The 20,526-nt window shown below is 40.8% G+C and overlaps 1 protein-coding gene across 1 annotated transcript in view; it reads left to right on the top strand.

The window, feature by feature from the left end:
• The window catches only part of lonp2 (lon peptidase 2, peroxisomal), a 46,947-nt gene that overhangs the window by 6,442 nt on the left and 19,979 nt on the right, over positions 1-20,526 (top strand). Inside the window, exons 2-8 of the mRNA XM_075470679.1 lie at positions 430-565; positions 1,765-1,878; positions 12,236-12,367; positions 15,065-15,187; positions 15,374-15,537; positions 17,242-17,336; positions 17,599-17,717. Of these exons, the coding sequence (XP_075326794.1) occupies positions 430-565; positions 1,765-1,878; positions 12,236-12,367; positions 15,065-15,187; positions 15,374-15,537; positions 17,242-17,336; positions 17,599-17,717 (883 nt within the window). The remainder of the gene's footprint in view (positions 1-429; positions 566-1,764; positions 1,879-12,235; positions 12,368-15,064; positions 15,188-15,373; positions 15,538-17,241; positions 17,337-17,598; positions 17,718-20,526) is intronic.

The raw sequence follows: 20,526 nt of genomic DNA, 5'->3' as shown, positions 1-20,526 counted from the left end.
CCACAGTTGCTGTTCACACATGTGTTTGAAAAGCTGGAGGCTTTCCCGCGGAAGATACGCTCTCATGGCTGGAAATGTGTAGCAGGGGGAGCCTCTGTCCAAATCGCTGTGATTTCAAGGATTTGACTGGTACCAGCACGCAGAGCGGCAGGAAATGCTCAGGAAAATATGGGCTCTCACATGCCAGCACTTCAGAACATCTCCAGAACATTTCCAGAACATTTCAGGACTCCGGTGCAGAATCCTCCTGCTTTTTTTTTTTTTGTTTGTTTAATATTTTTCATTGATGTGTATACAAGAGTAACAGAGGCACTTACATATAGCGGTATACAATGGTGTGGTTTGTGTACACCTTTAGATTGAGATTATATTTATGTTTTAAGAACAAACGATTGCAGAGAAAAAAAAGGCCTGTCTCCGTCTCTGTAGGATCGGCACGGCAGGGATAGCGGTGCAGGTGGTTGGCAGCAACTGGCCCAAGCCTCACTACACCCTCCTCATTACCGGGCTGTGCCGCTTCAGAGTGTCGAGTCTGCTGACGGAGCGACCCTTTGTCCTGGCAGAGGTAACTCTTCCGTTCAGTTAAAACTTCAACCCTACAGTTCAGATACAATCTTTCTGTCCTTTGACTGTGCAGACGCACCCAGCTGTGAGGTTAGTTTTATTCACATATCCTTCCCACATGATCTTAACCCTTGTGCGGTCCTAACATTGTGTTTACTCCCCTTGTCATATGGTTAAAAAATGACCCGCCCTACCAAAGCCCCAAAATAAAGCAACCTAATTGAATTTTAAATCCAAAATCTATTTTGTATGATGAAACCACCTGTTATTTATCTATTCAACTCAATTCAATACATTTTTTTATCATGTATTTTTTGTTACACAATACAAAAAGACAATCACCAGTTTTCAGGATTACACTTTTTTTTTTCACAAACCAACTGTCAGTTGGACCAACAGGTTTTCTTTTACATAATAAAGGTTTATTATTGCCATTATGTAAATGTAAAGTAATTACTTCTGAATGAATTATATTGAAAGGGAAAAAAAACCCCAAAACTTTAAACTGGTGTTTAAATGTTTTTATAATTCACGGGTCAAAAATAACCCATAAGACAATCTCTGTACCCTAGTGGTGTACAGCCCACATGGAAACATAAACAAAAATAAAGTATGACTTTTTCTAATGATGGGGTATGAAACCCAATGATATGTGAATGTAAAAACCCCTGGACCAGATGTAGCCACCAGGTTGGGCCCAGAGACTGTAATACAGTCTCATACAGTCTCAAACTGTCCAAATAATATATTTAGACAGTTTGAAAGGCTGAGTCCAGTTAGGAGACCAGTTACTACTGATGCAACACAAATAATGCAGCTATCTGTTCAGTGGAAGTTCTAATCTGTTCTCAAAGTTATGCGGACCTTAGGTGGGGCTTAACAAAGCCCATTCAGTGTCTCTGAGGCCCAACATTAAGCTGTCAATCATCAGAGCAAAGTGAAACCAGTAGATCATGCCACAGCATCCCTTTAACTCACATGTGCACCTTTAGTAGCCCTCAGTCATAAAACAGAGAGCTACTCGGGGTCGGAAACCCCACAGGGCGTCTCTGATCCCCCTCACTTCTTCCTCTGAAATAATGTCCAAGCTGCGTCATCATCCATCATGGATCCATCATGAACTGAACATCGGCCACTCTATTTCAGAAATATGAATGTAAGTAAGTGTGAGGCTGAGCTCTCTCAACAAAACAATTGCAGGTGGAGCAGTTGGACAAACTGGAGCAGTACACGACGGAGGGGACGGAGGCTGTGGCTGCAGAAGGTGGAGATCTGGGGGAGCTGTCGCAGAAGTTCTACCAGGCTGCTGTACAGGTGTGTGTGAAGGGGATGGGGATAGCGCCAGTAAAGCAGGAAGACACGTATCTACAGCCTATGGTTGAATCCTATCCATCTGCTCAGTAAAAACACTTTAGCTGTGTTCGGAACCGCATACTACATACTACATACTACATACTTCCATACTGCATACTCATCGATCAGACAGTATGCAGAGCGTTTACCCACAATGCATCTCGCTCCTGCCCGAGCCGAAATCAGCCGGCCTGAAGCTGATTTCGCTTAAGCTCTAAACTCTGTAAACTTTAGCAACATTTGAAACATTTTCAGGCGAGAAAGTAGTCGTTTAGATCCCCAACGTGTTGAAAACCTGACTAAATACCGGCTATTTACAATTTTGTTCCCACGAATTCGGCGCTACTAAAGCTAGCCGCAGTGAGCAACGCACTTCCGGTTATTTTCACAAAATAAAATACCCGTTGCCTTTTATCATAGGGAAAGCCATTACGATACAATTGGTGCTTTTGTTTTGAAAACAGGAAGTGAACCTACCCTCGTTGTAGCTAGCTTGAAACTGCCGTTTTGACAGGAAATGACGATCGGTGACGTCACGTTACGTTGCATCTTGGGTATGATGCATACCCAACATTTCGGCGAATCTAGTATGCATCTGGGAACTTCTCGCTTACTCAAACTATCAATCAATCAATTATACTTTATTAATCCCCGAGGGGAAATTCCAGACTAGCAAACTAACTCAAAAAGTTAGTATGAGTAGTAGGAGAAGTATGCGGTTTCGAACACAGTCTTAGTCTTATTCACCTGTTTCCATCATAGAAGAAGACGAAGGCAAGAATATGCTGTTGTTACCTAAATGACTCTGACCTGTGACCTGTCCAGATGTGCGAGCACGTCAGGTGTTGACTTCCCTCGTTATAACTCTTCCATTAAAACCTACTTCTGCTTCAAAGCAGCAGCGTGGAACGGATACAGGTCGTTTAGGCCATTGGCGTTTAGTCCACAGGCGTTTAGGCCCCCCTGCAGTCGTTTAGGCCAACAGAGGAGTCGTTTAGGCCACAGGGAGCAGTCATTTAGGTCAGACTACCTGAGCAGCTGAAATCTTTATTATTGTACATTCGTTATTATAAGATATAAGTCAGCTCTACTGGTCTGTCTGGGTAGCCTACATATCTATGGTAAATTATTTAATAACCAACAATAGTGTGGAAACGTTTTTTTATTTAATAAATGGTGATTTATAAATTCATAAAATTGTGGAAATAATCATCCGCATTGCCACATTCATTGGACAATAATGCTGTAATTATTTAGAAGCCCGTTAGATTCGCGCGGTTTGTGATAATTAAAATAGTGAAAAGCATGCATTGTCATCGAGCTACCTGAGCAGCTGAAATCTTTATTACATCACTTTATAAACCTAAACGACTCCTCTGTTGGCCTAAACGACTGCAGGGGGGCCTAAACGACCTGCTCCCCGTGGAACTGTTCACCGCTCCTTTGTCAGCCGAACCTCGCTGCAACTGTTTAGGAGGTGGGGGTCACTTTGCCTTTTCTGCTCAGCAGATGTGTAGTTTTAAAGATTTTCTCTGTTTTCGTTGACCTCCATGTTTCCCTTAACTGTCATTTCTTGATGTGCTAGGTTTTCTATGCTTTGTGGTTCTTTAAAAGACAAAGTTTGTCTTATTTCCTTCACTTTTTGAATATTTTTACAGGAAATGGTGGAGTTATTTATTAAAAAAACGTACAAACATAAATAGAAACACAGTATATGAGGCAGAAACAGAGTTTTTTCAGTTCTGAGCAGCTTTAAAGTGAACATCTGCTCTGAGCTCCTTTCTCCTCCAGCACAGCCTGAACCCTCTCAGACGAGCTTTCTGTCCTTTCTTTAAGGAGTCTTCAGGAATAGTTCTCCAGGCTTCTTGAAGGACATCCCAAAGCTCTTCTTTGGATGTGGGCTGCCTTTTGTTCCGTTCTCTGCCAACATGATCCCACACTGCTTCAGTAATGTTGAGCTCCGGGCTCTGGGGAGGATTCATCCCTCCATCAGACCTGCTGCCACTGATTCTCAGCCCACTTCTTGTGTCCTTTGGCACAGCTCAGCCTTTTCTCCCTGTTTCCCTTCCTTAAGAACGGCTTCTTGACAGCCACCCTTCCATGGAGCCCATTTCTGATGAGGCTTGGGCCAACAGCAGATGGATCAGCTGAAGGTCCAGATGCATCTCTCAGCTCCTGTGTCAGGTCTTTGCTGGATGTTTTCCTCTTTCTTCAGGACATCACTTTTACTTCTCGCTTCTTTTTTACTTTATTAGTGAATCAATGAAGACCTGAGTACTTATGAAGTTCTGATGGTTGTGGTCGAGGTGGTCTCTCTCACAGCTGCCAGAATAAAACTAGTAACCAGTAACTGTGGGGGAACGCAGGATAAATTCCTCCATTTTTGACTTTTTGCTCTCAAAGCGTACTGTCCCAGTTACTGGAGCTGTTTGCTTAGCTTGTGATGTTGGACGCTGTGTCCAGCTAATGAACATCAAATGACTGGCAGGGCTGCTAGCACCCTACTCTGCGTGCAGTTGAGCCTCACAAAAATGAGATAGATGAAGCTCTTTGTTGGCAGAACATCCATAATACCACATGTGAGCTATTGTTTTTGTCTTTTGTCGTTTGCATGCATCTTTAATAAGTGTGAGGAGAAACAGACAGTGGGACGGCAGAGGCCAGTTTGCTCCTCTGTACCCGTTACTGTCACTGAATCCGACCGACCCAAACCGTACTTCATCTGTAGGAATCGGCTTCTTTTTAACTGTTTTGCCAGCAATACATTAGAAAACAATCAGTCTCATAAAATGTTAAAAATAAAAATTCATCAAATAAAATTCCTGCATAGAATGGCTTTGCAGTGTGTGTATTGGCAGCAGGCACGTTTTGAATTAGAGTGTTCTGAAGATGGAGTCATTTGATATGGTGTGAGAGCAGTTTTCTGACAACGCTGACAGTCTGCAGCCCCTCGCAGCTTTGAAGTGAGTTTCAGCTCATAGTTCGTGTTCCTGCTTCGCTCGCTCTCACTGCAGTTATTGATTACAAATATAAATATCAAATTCCTCATATACAACACGATAAGCATCATAAAGTTTGAGACTAGCCGGTGAATTTAGCAGATTAAGAGACGTATTGGAGATGAACTTTTGACTCATATACTGAACAGAAGTTGTATCTTCAGTCCATCGCTGCTGGATGATGGACCTTAGCTAAATGAAAGAAGCGCATATTTATTTCGTTGAATTGGCTGACTTTGAGGATGTGAAATGTTTGTTTCTGAGTGTGAAATAACTTTGGATCTGTTTCAAGAGATTCACTTGAAAATGTGAAGGTGTAAAGGGTGGAGCTGAGGTGGAGTTGTATCTGTTTCCATTTGTCTGCTTCTTAACAGGATTATGAACAACATTACTGAAGCAATTTCACATTTGATGCACTTCAGGCTTGTTTCACTCAAATGATTGACTTTGTATTTATCAATCCAGATATGACATGGATCACATCGATCAGTGGGGTCACATGGCACTGAAAGGATCAGATAATTGGCTAAATTACAATAAGAATGAGTTGAGCAAGGGTAATTATCCTTGGATATATGGCGGTGAATGAATGGAATCAAACTCAGGCATTCGAGAAAATGAATCAGGTGTGCTGGAGGAAGGAAACATCGAAAACATGCAGGGCAGTGGTACATTGAGGACCGGAATTGAGAAACACTGCATTAGATGATAGATTTCTATGATTTTCTGGGATCTGTGGTAACATTGCCACCTTTCATGTCATGTGGGTGACCTGGTTTCGTATCCTGACCCTCCTGCGCGAAAGGTTCTACCACCAGTGGGGGTCCTTAGATAAGACCCCCTACCTGCCTACCTGGGATATGAGTGTAAGTCACTTTGGATAAAAGCGCCAAATACATTTTCTATGATGGACAAAACTGCACACACACTCCATCTGTTAGCTGAAAGTTAGCAGCTATGATGTATTGACGTATTGGTCCTTTAAAGTTCAAGAAAATGTAACTAATTAATTAATTAATTTATTTACAGGTTTATCTCATTACATAAATCGCTTCGAACATATTTATGATAGCACACTATTTTCATTCCTACTCATCCGTATTTATTTTCTAATTATTGTTTCATCCATGTATCACTTTATTATGGTCTTATTTTGTATTGTTTTATCTTCTCATTCAAATGATTTAACATTAATATCTTTACTATCATAATTCTCCTCATGCCTGACATTAAGATACTTAAAAACTGCTCTTTGTACAGAGCTCCAGTGAGTTTTGCAGCTTTTTATGGTGTTTTACTTTTGGATAATGAGCCTTTCTCTCTGTTTTGGGGTTATAAACGGAGGTTTAAGCATATGCTTAAGAAGAGTGAATTTGTACTGTACTGCTGTGTATTTTTGACAAAAGCATGGAAATTAGGTTGGAGAAAGAGCTTGATTTATTTCCTTTAATGCTAATTCTTATGTTTATTTGTAATTTGAGTGGACCAGCCATTAATCAAGCTCAGCAGATTTAGCATAATCTTGTTATGTTTAGGTTTGGATTAAAACCACCACATATCTCCACCCTTTGGTGGAGAAAAGTGAAAAAAGGAATGTTTTTTTTGGTGTTAAAGTCACTTGAAACATACCGGAGGTGAGTCTGGAGAGTAATTCTCTCCTCCGTCTGCTCCGCTCTCGTTCAGTTTGAGCCGGTAGTCCTAACTACGTGTTAACACAATATTTATGAGGCATATTGAGCTTAAAGCAGGAGATCCAGTCTACTGCATCTCTGTCTCCATGATGGAACGCGGATGTGGACAGAAACCTGTTGGCACTCACAGCTGCAAGTTTTCCTGCTTTTTTAAATTTAATTTAATTAATTTTTTTAATCATATTTTTATTGCACTTTTTGTTAATTTACAAACGGTGAACAACATAGAACAAGAAGGTACATACAAGAAAAAAAACAACGATAATAATAGCAATAATAATCATTAAAATAAAATTAATAAATAAATAACTGGAAGAAGGAAAAAAAAGGGGACGTTTTTAACCACAAAATAAAATCATGGTGGCAGAGAGATAAATAAATGAAAAATATGTGAATAAATATTCACATATACATAAATGCAAAGGTCTAAATGCGTATATTAAAAGATGGATAAATCTTCAGTTCAGCTCTTCATTCCAGCCATCTACTTCAATATAATTTTTCTCAAGGAAATTACAGAAAACCTTCCAGATTTTCCAAAACTTGTCAAGCTTATTTTTCGCGGTGTTGCAAATCTTTTCTAAAGCCAAGTAAAAAGACATCCCTGTTAACCATTGCGAAGCAGTACAAGGTTCATCCCTTTTCCATGAACAGGCTATACAACTTTTAGCTTCCAGAAAACAAATATTGAGTAAGGATTTTTCATTTTTGAAGGTGGTTTTCCTGCTTGTAATCTTTTTTTCCAAACTCACTCTTGGATGTTTTTCAGACAAACCTCTGATCTGTTCTGAGTGGCTTTAACTTGAAAAGTAATTCCTTTATGATAGACGCATTCAATGCAAGTCACTGATGTTAGCCTACAGAGTCCAAACTCTTGAAGACGCAGCTCTTCAGAGAGCATCTCCACTGGAAAAAATCAAAGTCTCACCAAGTATATTTGTCTCATTTCTAGTCAAAATATCTCATACACTTAAAGGTTGGGTAGGGGATCTTTTTCTGGAACATTTTTTTACATATTGCTTGAAATACTCTTCACACCCCCATTGCAACCAATTAATTAAAAGTTTTGACACAAATATGAAAAGTTTTAGTGGCCTCTAGAACGTACAATCTAGGAAAAACAGAATCCAATCATTGTGAACGGACCGTTAACAATGATTGGATTCTGATGCCGTCTATCAAACTGCAATCTGCTCCTCCCTCCCCCTCCTTCCCCCCGTGCACGTACCCTGCTCCGACGAATTACGCGTCCAGAAGCTTGGCAGGAAGCTAAACTAGAGCAGGCTTGGCTAGCACCTAGCATTATTAAACGTATAGTTAGCATATACTAAATACTAAATACGGCAACGATCGATGCTTGCTGTCAGAACAGCGCTCGTGCACCTTCGTGCTCGTGCGCGTTCATTTACTCTAGAGGCGTGCCTTCGGGGGGAAAGTGAAGAAAAGGGTTGGGACTTTTTACCGGTGTATTTTCAAAATGCAGCTTCGCTGGACTCAAAATCCAGGATCTCCTACCCTACCTTTAACTGCCTAACAAGTACTATTTCAGCCAGATATAGGGACTTGTTTGAAGATAATACATCTTGAATATCTTGTTGAATGAAAAATTCTTGAAAACAAATTGTTTTGAGTCACATATCATATGAAACAAGCTTTTTAGGACATTTGAAGAGGTTTTTAAGCTAATTTCAAGATCACTTTTATCTCAAAAGTCCTAAATATCACATCTTATTTCAAGAAATCTTGACAAGCCGATTTTCACTAGTTCCATTGGCAGATTTTTTTTGCTTATTTCAAGCAAAAACGTCTTTTATTATTTTTTTTTTAAACTTATTTTTGGAGGGGCATTTTTTTCCAGTGTCCTATCCTGTACTTGCCTCTATGCCTCTTGCACTCTATCTCTAAGCTGTCACCTCTGACAGAGTCTGACTTGTGGTTTAATTCTATGTAGCTTTGGTGTTAGCTGTAATGTTATTACATTTGTAAGTCGCTTTGGATAAAAGCGTCGGCTAAATACATAAACATAGACTAAGTTGCTTTGAAAAGCAGTGGATTTCCCCCTGTTTGCAGAGGTGTGGGATAGTTTTCATTTCTCAGTTCTTCTGTTTGGTAACTAGATTAAATTAAAAACTGCTGAGTTGGATCTACATTTGGTGCGTTTCTGTATTTTGAGCTGCCCCCCCTAAAAGAAAAAAAAAATCAAATTTTTGAATTTTTATCTAACTCAAATTAGAAAAAAAATAAATATTATTATGAAAGGAAGCATACAGTGGCCTTTTTCACGAGGTGATACATTTTTCTCAGTTCTTAATGAAACGTTTACAACATGCTTTGGTTGCTATATCACCAGATTACAGTACCGCTGTTATTTACTGTTATGGGGGTTAGGGTTAGGGGTTAAAGGCATACCGTATGGCCTTAGAGCTCAGACTACCACACGCCAAACTGACAGAAAAATACTTGGCTGTTATTTTTATTCTCAGATATGTAACTTTGCCACAGACAGCTGGTAATGATCCCTCTAGTGTCATATGTTGAACTGGTTGAGGTTGGTTAAACGTCAAACTGTCGACGGGAACCCTAAAGTAACAAAATGTCTGTCCATTTCTCTGTGGAGCTTTAAGTTTTTAGAGACCAATACCTCCAACCGCTTTATGTATTTATTAGTTTATTTTTGCAGTGGCGAAACCCACAAGCAGTCAGATTTCATATTTGAGACGGTAGTATAAAAAAAATCAGGGATGGTCGCCGAGCCGATCTCGAATTTACAGCAAAGATGCATCAAGTCTGGAGAGATGAGCCCAATTGTTTCGAATGAAATCTCTCTCCCCTTCAGAGGGTGAAACTTCTTTTTTTGGGTATTAATTTATCCCTCTATGGTGGAGATGCTCCAGGTCTCTTTTTCTCCAGGCATCGAGCCAGGAGACAATGCATATGGACTTCATCCCTCTGGAATGTATTTTCCTCCGAATCTCCTTATTTGACTATATGCTATCTCTGGTTGGAACACATGCACTCAATGGCCTCCATCAGTGACGTGTTTAAACCAGTGATACTCACTATTTTTTCCACAAGAGCCACATTGGCAGCAAAATCAAGGGAAGAGCCACTTTTACGACAACATACTAAAGTCCCCTTTTGCAAATATGCATTTCTACATATAAAACATCCCACAACAAAAGAAACAACACAGCCAATACATTTTCAATTAAGACCACATTTACCTTAATACTGGGATGAGCAGAAGCTGGCATGCATGTCCTCGACTTTCTTCATGTTGTATTTGTAGTTTGTTGTTGTAATCATAGTGAGACATTCAAGATGAGCATGGTTTTTGTGCTGGTTTTTGCCCTTTTTTTTTAAAATTAAAAACCAGCTAAAGGAGCTAGCGTGCTCTGCGGTCAAGTGTGAGGTGGTTTAAGCGGGCTGCGTTGCCAGGTTTAACAGTTCCCCCTTTAGGAAACGCCATTAAGCCTTAAGTAATACTTAATAAAAATACTTAATACTGTGCAGTATTTGCTGTGTGTTATTTGAAAAAATGTATTATATTGTATAAACTACTATGCGAGTGCGAGCCGCCAATTAAAGCTTTAGGAGCCGCATGTGGCTCGCAAGCCGCGCAATGATTATCTCTGATTTAGAGCATATGTACTCAGTGACCTTAGATATGGTCATTTTCAACTGTTCTCTTGAGTATCAGACACCTCAAGACATAAAGCAAAGAACTGCTAGCATTATTAGCATTTCCTTTCTTAAATTACGTGAACTCCGATGTGGAGATGAGGAGTTTACTCTCGAGTCTGAACGCCTCTCTTCAGACACCCAAATATATGCATCTAAACACGGAAAAAGTCTCGTTTTTCATAACCTTTAGAACCTTTTTATTTATCAGTTGAGGTGTCATCAGTGGACTCACTGTCCGTCAAGCTCATTTCACTTTTAGTGGGTGAGCTTCTGAGTCTCAGCTGCAGGCTGAAAGATTGATAGATACTCAGATGAACACGCACTCAGTCTGTTAGTAGAAAGATATATTTAATCTCTCAGGTTGTAATTCTTCTTGTAAGTTTGTGTGTGTGTGTGTGTGTGTGTGTGTGTGTGTGTTTGCTGTATATTTCAGTGTTTTGAAATGTAGGAAAAAGCTGGAAATTCATTTTAAGAATTACAATACCTCTCATAAAATGAGAGAACTGTTAACCCCTATAAGGCACGTCTATCAGCCGATTAGCTTCACTCGGCCTGAAATGTGTAAATGTCAGGCCTTTATTAAGGCTGCGGCTACACGAAAACGTTTTTCACTGTAAACGATACTTTTTCTTATCGTTTCGCTGTCGCGGCCACACGGAGCCGGCGTTCCCACTACCCCAAAACGATAGTTTTTGAAAACGGGTTTCAGAGTGGGAAAGTTTGAAACCGGCCTCGTTTCGTTTCCATTGTTACAGCTAAAACGTTTTTGCGTCAGTCACACGTTGACGCTGTGAGCCAATTTTAACACTTCTCTATTGTCTCACAGCGTGGCGTGACACAGTGGCGTGTGTACTGCATCGTTTCATCGTTTTCATCCGTTTTCGTCTGGACAGCAGCGCGTTTCCGTGTGGTCGCAAGAATTTTCGTACCCGTTTTAAAAAAAAAACCTCGTTTCGTTTTCGTGTAGCCGTAGCCTTATAGGTGGTGAGGAAGCGTGTCAGGTCCCATCACACCCACATACCAAAAGAATCCCCGTTTCAGACGTTCTCCACATTCAGTGCAGCAGATATGATGGGAAATCATCGCTTATCCTCCAGGTCTCAGATTTTCTCGAGGGTTTTTAAGTGCACACGCATTCGGAACAACGATCGGATTTTTGGGCACAAAGTTCACCTCAGAATGTTTTCTCTTGCTTCATCTTGCCGTGCGAAGACCAGCAGCCTGCAGATGTGCGGCACTTTAAATCACCATACTTCCTTTGTCTCTTTGCTCCGACAATTTATGTTAGCGAAGCGCTGGTTTTATTTTCACCAGGTGAATTCCTGGAAAATGTGGATGAACTCTGGAATGTCGAGGTTTGTCAGAGTAAAAAGAAGCAGGCAGCATTTGTCTCATGCAGAACAGCAGTGAATAGTGTTGGATTAAGACAGCAACGAGCTGTAGGGGGTTTGACTTTGACATTGAAATGCCAAACCCCTTCCACCTTGGACCCCAGGGGTGTTTAAGGCTGTCAAGCCCTCGCTGTGAAGGCCGTATTTTTAGGACTGACATAGACCTGGTGTTTGCTGTTGGATTGCATTTGGTCGGGTTGCAGCCTTGATCTCGAAGCTAAAGGAAAATGGAATGTTATAGACCTGGCTTTGCTCTAATTCCTGTACATTTGTTCTTCAATTTCAACAAAGTAGCATCCGTTGGAGGGAAGTTGTGTTGCAATAGATGCTTTGAATCCATTTATGTCACAGCTGCCTTCAGTCTCACCAGTTGCATTTCTTTAAGAGGGTGAAGAAGTGTTCGGAGAGTCAGGATAACAAGAAACAGACAACATTGCTGTTATCCTTTAGAGCAGCTCACTGTGATGGAATATGACAACATACTGAAATGGACATTGAAAACAGGTTAAATTGCTCATGTAAAACAGATCCATGTGTTTGTTTGTGTGTGAAGCTGTTAGGTATGTTGGACATGTCCGTCCCGGTGGTGGCCAAGTTTAGGCGCCTGTTGGACAGTCTGCCCAGGGAGACTCTGCCTGACGTGGTCGCCTCTATGATCCGTACATCCAACAAAGAGAAGCTACAGGTGAGGCGACCGTCGGGTTGATGTATGCAACAGCATCACCTGATCCTTACCGGATCTTAAAATGAGACAAATCCAACCTCAGATGATATTTATTCAACAAAAACTGAGAAAAAAATGTAGAAGCAGTGTGTGAAAAACTAAGTGAACCCTTACTGCTTCCACTGGAGTTAAGAGGGTAAGTAGCAGCCAGGAGCTGCTGATCAAAGCTCTGATTAACTGATCATCAGTCAGTGTGAGCAGCTCTATAAAAGCAGAAGTTCTGCAGCATCCAGGTGTGTGTTAACACGATGCCAAGGAGGAAAGACATCAGCAACGATCTTAGAGAAGCAGCTGCTGCTGCCCATCAACCTGGGAAGGGTTATAAGGCCGTTTCCAAACTATCTGGAGTCCATCGTTCTACAGAGAGAAAGATTATTCACAAGTGGAAAACATTCAGGACAGCTGTCAATCTTCCCAGGAGTGGACGTCCCAGCAAGGTCACACCAAGGTCAGAAACCCAAGAGCTACATCTCAGACTCTGCAGGCCTCAGTTAGCATGGTAAAGGTTAAAGGTCACCCCAAGGTCAGAAACCCAAGAGCTACATCTCAGACTCTGCAGGCCTCAGTTAGCATGTTAAAGGTTAAAGGTCACCCCAAGGTCAGAAACCCAAGAGCTACATCTCAGACTCTGCAGGCCTCAGTTAGCATGTTAAAGGTTAAAGGTCATGACAGCACAGTTAGAAACAGACTGAACAGGTATGGCTTGTGTGGAAGGGCTGCAGGAGAAAGCCTCTTCTCTCTAAAAAGAACATGGCAGCACAGCTTAGGTTTGCAAAGCTGCATCTGAACAAACCACAAGACTTCTGGAACAATGTCCTTTGGACAGAGCAGAGCAAAGTGGAGATGTTTGCTCACAATGCACAGCAGCACGTTTGGAGGAAACCAAACACAGCATATCAGCACAAACACCTCACACCAGCTGTCAAGCACGGTGGTGGAGGGCTGGTGATCTGGGCTGGTTCTGCAGCCACAGGACCTGGGCACCTCGCAGCCATGAGTCCACCATGAACTCCTCTGGATACCAAAGTGTTCTAGAGTCAGATGTGAGGCCGTCTGTCCGACAGCTAAAGCTGGGCTGAAACTGGCTCACCAACAGGACAAAGATCCCAAACACAGCAGCAGATCTACAGCAGAATGTGCGGAGAAGAATCAAGGTGTTGCAACGGTCCAGTCAGAGTCCAGACCTCAGCCTGACTGAGATGCTGTGGTGGGACCTTCAGAGAGCTGTGCAGAAACCAGAGCTGCAAACCTCAATGAGCTGAAGCAGCGCTGGAGGGAAGAGTGGGCCGAGATTCCTCCTGAAGCAGAGAGAGACTGAGAACGTCCCACAGGAAACAGTTAATGACACGGGTAATATCTAATGTGTTGTTCATCTGATGATGGCTCCAGAACTGAAGACTGACGGGTGTACGTGTTGTTCTTACGACACAACATGTGATGTATCTGATAAACAGACAGTAAACGTAACTCTGTTCCTGCCGTGAGAAAAAACAAAAGTTTGTTCATGACCAGGACTTCTTCTTCTCTGTCCTCTGTTCATGAGTTTTAAAATGATTAACTTTCTAAATGAGAAAGTGATGCAGAAAAACAAGTTTGGACTACTGTAATTTATCATCATCATCAGGATGTCCCAGAAACTCTCTGAAAAGCCTCTTTTTGATCCAGAATGATCCATTTCTTCTATTTTAGCCTCTCTTTCTTGGCTCCCTGTGAAATCCAAAATGGAATTAGGAATTCCTTCCCCTCACATAAAAAGCTCTCAGTGAACAACCTCCACTGTATCAGAAAGACCTGCCAGCACTAAATGATCCCAACAGAAATCTATTTTCTTCATCATTTCCACCGTAGGATGTTTTCATCATCTCGTGACCTCTCCTTCTGCTACAGAAGGCAGAGAGGAACCATCCAACATGATCTCAGCCAGTAGAGTCAGATGTGAGGCCGTCTGTCCGACAGCTGAAGCTGGGCTGAAACTGGCTCATCAACAGGACAAAGATCCCAAACACAGCAGCAGATCTACAGCAGAATGTGTGAAGAAGAGAAGAATCAAGGTGTTGCAACGGTCCAGTCAGAGTCCAGACCTCAGCCTGACTGAGATGCTGTGGTGGGACCTTCAGAGAGCTGTGCAGAAACCAGAGCTGCAAACCTCAATGAGCTGAAGCAGCGCTGGAGAGAAGAGTGGGCCGAGATTCCTCCTGAACCAGAGAGACACTGAGAACGTCCCACAGGAAACCATTACTTCACCTTCCTGCTGCTGCTGAAGCTGCTGCTACCAGCTGCTGGATCAGGGGTTCACTTAGTTTCTCACACACTGCTTTTTTGGTCTTAGTTTTAGTTTAAATGTCCACATATTTTAGTCCTCAGCCACTTTTTGGTACTTGTCTGATGCACTACTGCACCTCATGTAAATAATAATACAGTCACTTTACACTTTTACACTTTTAGTATTTTAGCATATTAGTATTTTAGCATTTTAGTATTGTCTTTGTTGTCCCAGCTATTCTTTGTTGTTGCTGTTTGTTTGCACTGAAAACTTCTCGAGAAACGTTATTTCATTGCACTGTGTATATGGCTGGAATGACAATAAATCCTCTTGAATCTTGAATCTTGAATATTTTCTTTTAAGTCCTGACGTTTTCTTCCGCATATGCTGTGAAGGTGCTGGATGCAGTGAGTCTGGAGGAGCGTTTTAAGAAGGCCCTGCCCATGTTGACCAGACAGATTGAGGGACTAAAACTGCTGCAGAAAACCAGGAAAATGAGTCCCGACAATGAGAAGAGGGTAACAGACACTTATACTCATTATATGTACAGACACCAATCAGCCATAACTTTATGACCGCTCACCTCATACAAACTGCACGTCTTTTTTTTTTTACTTCATCTGGCGGATCGGTGTGTAGATATGTTGCAGTATGTATATATTTATGATCACACTCACAAAGCCTCCTGATTCTCATCTGATCAGGTTTTATCAGTGCGGAAAGGAGGAGTGTTTCCAGGGCGACAGTTCAATCTGGATGAGGAGGATGAGGATGATGATGGAGATGACACGGGGACCTTGGAGAGGAAGGTCCGTGGGGCCAATATGCCTGAAGCTGCGCTCAGAGTTTGTCTGAAAGAGCTCAAGAGGTGAATGTTCTTCCAGTCGATGCCTGTGTCCTTCGACATGAAATAAAACCCCTGCTATAAAGTATCTTTGTACATTTTGCAAAAACATCAGTAACAAGTGGATCAAGCGTATCTACATCAGGGGCCATGAAGTTATTTAAATCTTCATTGCAGAAAAACTAAAAAGCTGTAAAAACTGATGTTGTAGCTCATCAATGAGATATCCCAGACCTAATGATCCCCGATAGCATATTTCACTTTGCACTGCATACATTGAAAATACAGCAGTTATTGTGTGTGTTTTTTTTAACAGAAATTGGTGTTTACCTCATATACACTAGTATTTAAAGGGTTCATTTTTTTTTAAATAATTGAAAACTTGGTGTTTATGATCAGAACTGAAGTGGAAGAAAAGATTTATGGGAAAAAAAGTGGAAAAAAATATTAATATATGGTATTTTGGGGATTTTGAGGAGTTTTTTTTTTTTTTTTAAATCAGGCATAACAAAAAATTTTAAAATCCCTAAAAATCAATGTTGTTCCTAATCATTGACAAATCCTAGACCATAATTATCCCTACTCAACAAATCCACTTTGCATTCCATATTTTGAAAATACTGGCACCTAAAGGCTTAATATTAAAAAGGCTTTTTTAAAATAATTGAAAACTTGGTAGTTATGATCAGAACTGAAGTGGAATAAAAGATCTACGGGGGGAAAAAAGCGGAAATATTAACATATGATGTTTTTAGGTCGTTTTAAAAGGGGACAAAAATGTCCCTTTTCAGAAATTAAGTTGTGCTTTAAATCAGGTACCCCTCCAGACCCCTCAGGTCATCTGGATCCGGTCTTCTATCAGTTCCCAGAGTCAGAACCAGACATGGAGGAGCTGCATTCAGCTTCTATGCTCCACATGTCTGGAACAAACTCCCAGAAAGCCTCAGATCAGCTGAAACACTCAGTGTGTTTAAGTCCAGGCTGAAAACACACCTATTTTCAGCTGCATTTGAATAAAGCTCCAAATCTGAAGCTTGAGTCTCAAAACTTAATCACATTTTAACTCCTGATTCTATCCGATTTTATCTATTGTTCTTCTTTCTTTCTTTTTTGTTTAAAATTTAAATCATGCTTTTTATTTCTACTGTTTTATTGTATCTGTAAAGCACTTTGAATCGCCTTGTTGTTGAATTGTGCTTTATACAGATAAACTTGCCTTTCATTGAAATGCATTGTTTCACAGAGAAGGAGTCGCAAGACAAATTGAATAATCTGGTTTCTAATGGAAACTCTCAGGAAGCCTTTGATGATTTTGTGAAAACTTTTCAGTGGCTAATATGAAAATACTCCACAAGGAATGGGTTTAAGGAATAAAAGAAAGCAGACGTTACCTTGGACGCATGATGTCCCCATGGAGTCCACAGATACATTCCTAAAATAATGATTCAAATCAGGTTCGATCATATGAGGGCCTGAGAAACAAAGTAACGATGCTACAAACAAAAGGCAACACGAAAACGCTCTGGCAGGCCGAACAGAGGTCGTGATGCATGAAACAATACAAAATGATGGCATTTGAGTGGGTGAAAAGCTCAATTTTACTCCTTAAGAAACGAATATAATTCTGCAGTTTACGTTTGTTTTAAATATATCCATATTTCTGTTTTAACCTTTGAATCATTCCCCGACTCTCGTGTGTTAAATCTGATCTCATTCATCTGTTGTCAGATTGAAAAAGATGCCTCAGTCCATGCCTGAATACGCCCTGACCAGAAACTACCTGGACCTGATGGTGGAGTTGCCATGGAGCAAAAGCACCAAGGGTAAATAAAGCTACTGACGTCCGAGTCGTTTTCACCCAAGTCACGAGTCTTCGTGCTGGTTATTAAATGATGAACTGATCTTTCACCAGTGGCTGCTTGTTTCTGTCCTGGTTTTCTAAAACCTCACTGGGTAAAACACATGTTTTCCAGTGTCAGCTGTTCTCTTTTATGTGCTCAGCCTTTCCTCTTTTTCTAAGAAAACCTTCAGTAGAATAAATATGTGTTTTTTTTTAAACACCCCCGTACGTCCACACACACTCAGACTGCCTGGACATCCGTGCTGCTCGCACCCTGCTGGACAACGATCACTACGCCATGGACAAGCTGAAGAGACGTGTGTTGGAGTACCTCGCTGTCAGGCAGCTGAAGACTTCACTCAAGGTGCTTCTTACAGATCACACAGTTCACTGAATTCCAAAGACAGACCCGCGTGCGTGCTGTGCTTCAGAGGTCTTTATTTCTTCGTAAAGAATCCAATCCAATTTCATCAATTTTTTTATAGACTTCCTTCATTGGAAGCAATTTCACAGGTAGCAATATAGCAGTACAGGGCAACAGAGAAGCCTTCCATTCTATAATTTTTCCTTAATTTTTTTTATCCCTCCCACAATCCCACCCCAGGCAACGGAGAACAGTTCTAAGAAATCAATATCAACATATAAAGAGTACAAGACACATACATCAAACACATGAATACGGAAAATGACAAAGTAAACTAGTAAATTTAAATAAAAATGTAAAAAAAATTAAGAAAATAAATGAAATATAAATAAATATATGGGGGGCTCAGTCGTCGCAGTCAGGCAGAGATGTCAAAGATTCAATTTAGTTTAAGAGAGGTCTCCAAGTCTTTTCAAAAGGACCTAAGGAACCATTGAGGGAAAATCTGAGCTTTTCAAGTTTAATGGACAGTAGCACCTCTTTCACCCACCTCCTGTTTCCAATTGAGAAGTATGAGTCACCTGGCCTGCAAAGTGGCAAATGCAAGAACAATTTGCATAACTTTAGATGCAAGAGGCTGCAGGGGGAACCAAATAGGGCCAAGAGGGGATCCGGAGAAGTAGTAGTGTTGTAAGCTGTGCTAAGAGTTTTAAAGATTTCAGACCAAAATGTGGACAAAACCAAAACATATGGGAATGGTCGGCTGCATTTAATTTATAAAGCGCTTTGAAACCACCTCAGTTGACCAATGTGCTGTACAGAAAAATAAAAACAAGATTAAAAGAATAAAATAGAAGAATAGATTAAAAGACAATAATAATACTAAAATAAACTAAATAAAAAAATGGCTAAAACATCAACAGATTTTCTCACGAGTCCTTAAAGTTGATGAAGAGAAGCCATTAAAAACATGAGCTATGAGTGAGGGAATGTGCTGAGTCTGTTTCAGTATCTGTGATGTCTCAGGGCAGTGAGAGACCCAGTTTGGAAATGTGAGTTAAAGTAGATAGAAGAACAGATTTACTGCTCATCTGACAGGAATTATTTGATATTGAGAGAGTTTTATGATGCAGCTGTGTTGGTTAAGTTGGTTGAGTTAGGGAATGCCATAAGAGGCTAGAAACAGTTCATTTTAGCCCATTCCTCTGTGTATAAGCTGGGTTCTGAGATACTCATGGGCTACCTGTTTCACGTCCTTTCTGTCACACTCAGTTCCATCCATTTCAATCCAACTTTGACTTGGTAATTTCAAAGATGGAGTCCTGGCGTTTTCTTCAGAATTCACTGCTTTGGTTCTGAATTCATTGTTCCATCAGTGAGGTCCAGCCGTCCTGTCCCAGATGTGCCAAAACAGGCCCAAACCATGAAATAGCCTCCTCCGTGTTTTACAGATTGTAAAAGGTTCTTACACTTTAAAGGGGAAGTTCTTTTTTTTTTTAAACCTGGACCTTATTTCTGGCATAAATACGTTCATCTACTCACCGATATCAGTTTGGTGAAAGTCGGCGTCCTTCAGAAGATATTTAGATCACTGGAGATCGGCGTATATCCATATAACGGGAGAGAACAGGGCAGAGACAATACAGCCTCTAAAGAAGGCATTACCTGTCTTTATTTCACCAATACTTTAAGACGAATGAATGAATGAAAACTTCGTGTGAAGTTAGACAACTGTCACAGAACACGGCGTGAATAAGCTGTGCTGCAGCGGCGTGCGGCGATGACATCATCCCAGTAGACGCGTGTGTAGAAAGCTTCCTATAAGCCCCCCGATAGCAACAACACAGCAGCTCTGAGCTAACAGTGCAATAGTACGCTTTGGTCTTAAAGTATTAAAGTATTGGTGAAATAAAGACAGATAATGCCTTCTTCAGAGGCTGTATTGTCTCTGCCCTGTTCTCTCCCGTTATATGGATATACGCCGATATCCAGTGATCTAAATATCTTCCAAAGGACGCCGACTTTCACCAAACTGTTATTGGTGAGTAGATGAAGGTGTTTTATGCCAGAAATAAGGACCAGGTTTAAAAAAAAAAAAACGAACTTTCCCTTTTAATGCAGTGTTTTATTTTTACCAACATAACAGTTTATTTTTTTTTTTTAACCAAACACTTGATTCATCCACACAACATTCTCCCTGCAGCCTTCTTTCTTTTCCTCGTGATTTTTTTTTGGTAAAACTTGTCACAAGCCAATGTTGGAGCGTAGGAGTAACGCAGGTTTGTTTCTGTTGCATTGGATATGTGCCACAAATGAGAAGTTCCTGCTTTGCTTTGCTATTCACAACATAAGCTTTTAAGAATTGTACATTTCACTTAACTGAAGAAACAAATGAACTGGAATAAAATGAAAGATTCTGGCTTTTTCTGTAAAAGCTGCCTCCTTTGGGTTGACAAACTGAGTGAAAGACTAGGAAATCTCACTCCTGGTGGTGTTTTGTTTTGTCTTGTCATGAGTCATCTGACATTTATTTCTTGGAGTCTAAACTCTTTACAGATGTTTGTAACCATTTTCTTGGCTTGATGAGCATCTTCAGCAGGATACACTTCACGAACTTGAGCTGTTAAGATCAGACTTTGGTCTTTAGATCCCTTCTCTACATAAAGTAGGCTCTCCACTTACACCCGACTCTCATTTTTATCTTCAAATTAGCAGCTCATCTTAAAAGTTCCAAAACCTTTCCCTCCAGCCCCAATATAGAATTCCTCTGTTCAACTGGCTTCTCTTCATCTACTTCCTAAGCATGTGT

Source organism: Odontesthes bonariensis, chromosome 7 (genome assembly GCF_027942865.1).
Source record: "Odontesthes bonariensis isolate fOdoBon6 chromosome 7, fOdoBon6.hap1, whole genome shotgun sequence".
NCBI classification, from domain to species: Eukaryota; Metazoa; Chordata; class Actinopteri; order Atheriniformes; family Atherinopsidae; genus Odontesthes; species Odontesthes bonariensis.
This window is presented reverse-complemented; position numbering and strand designations above follow the sequence as displayed.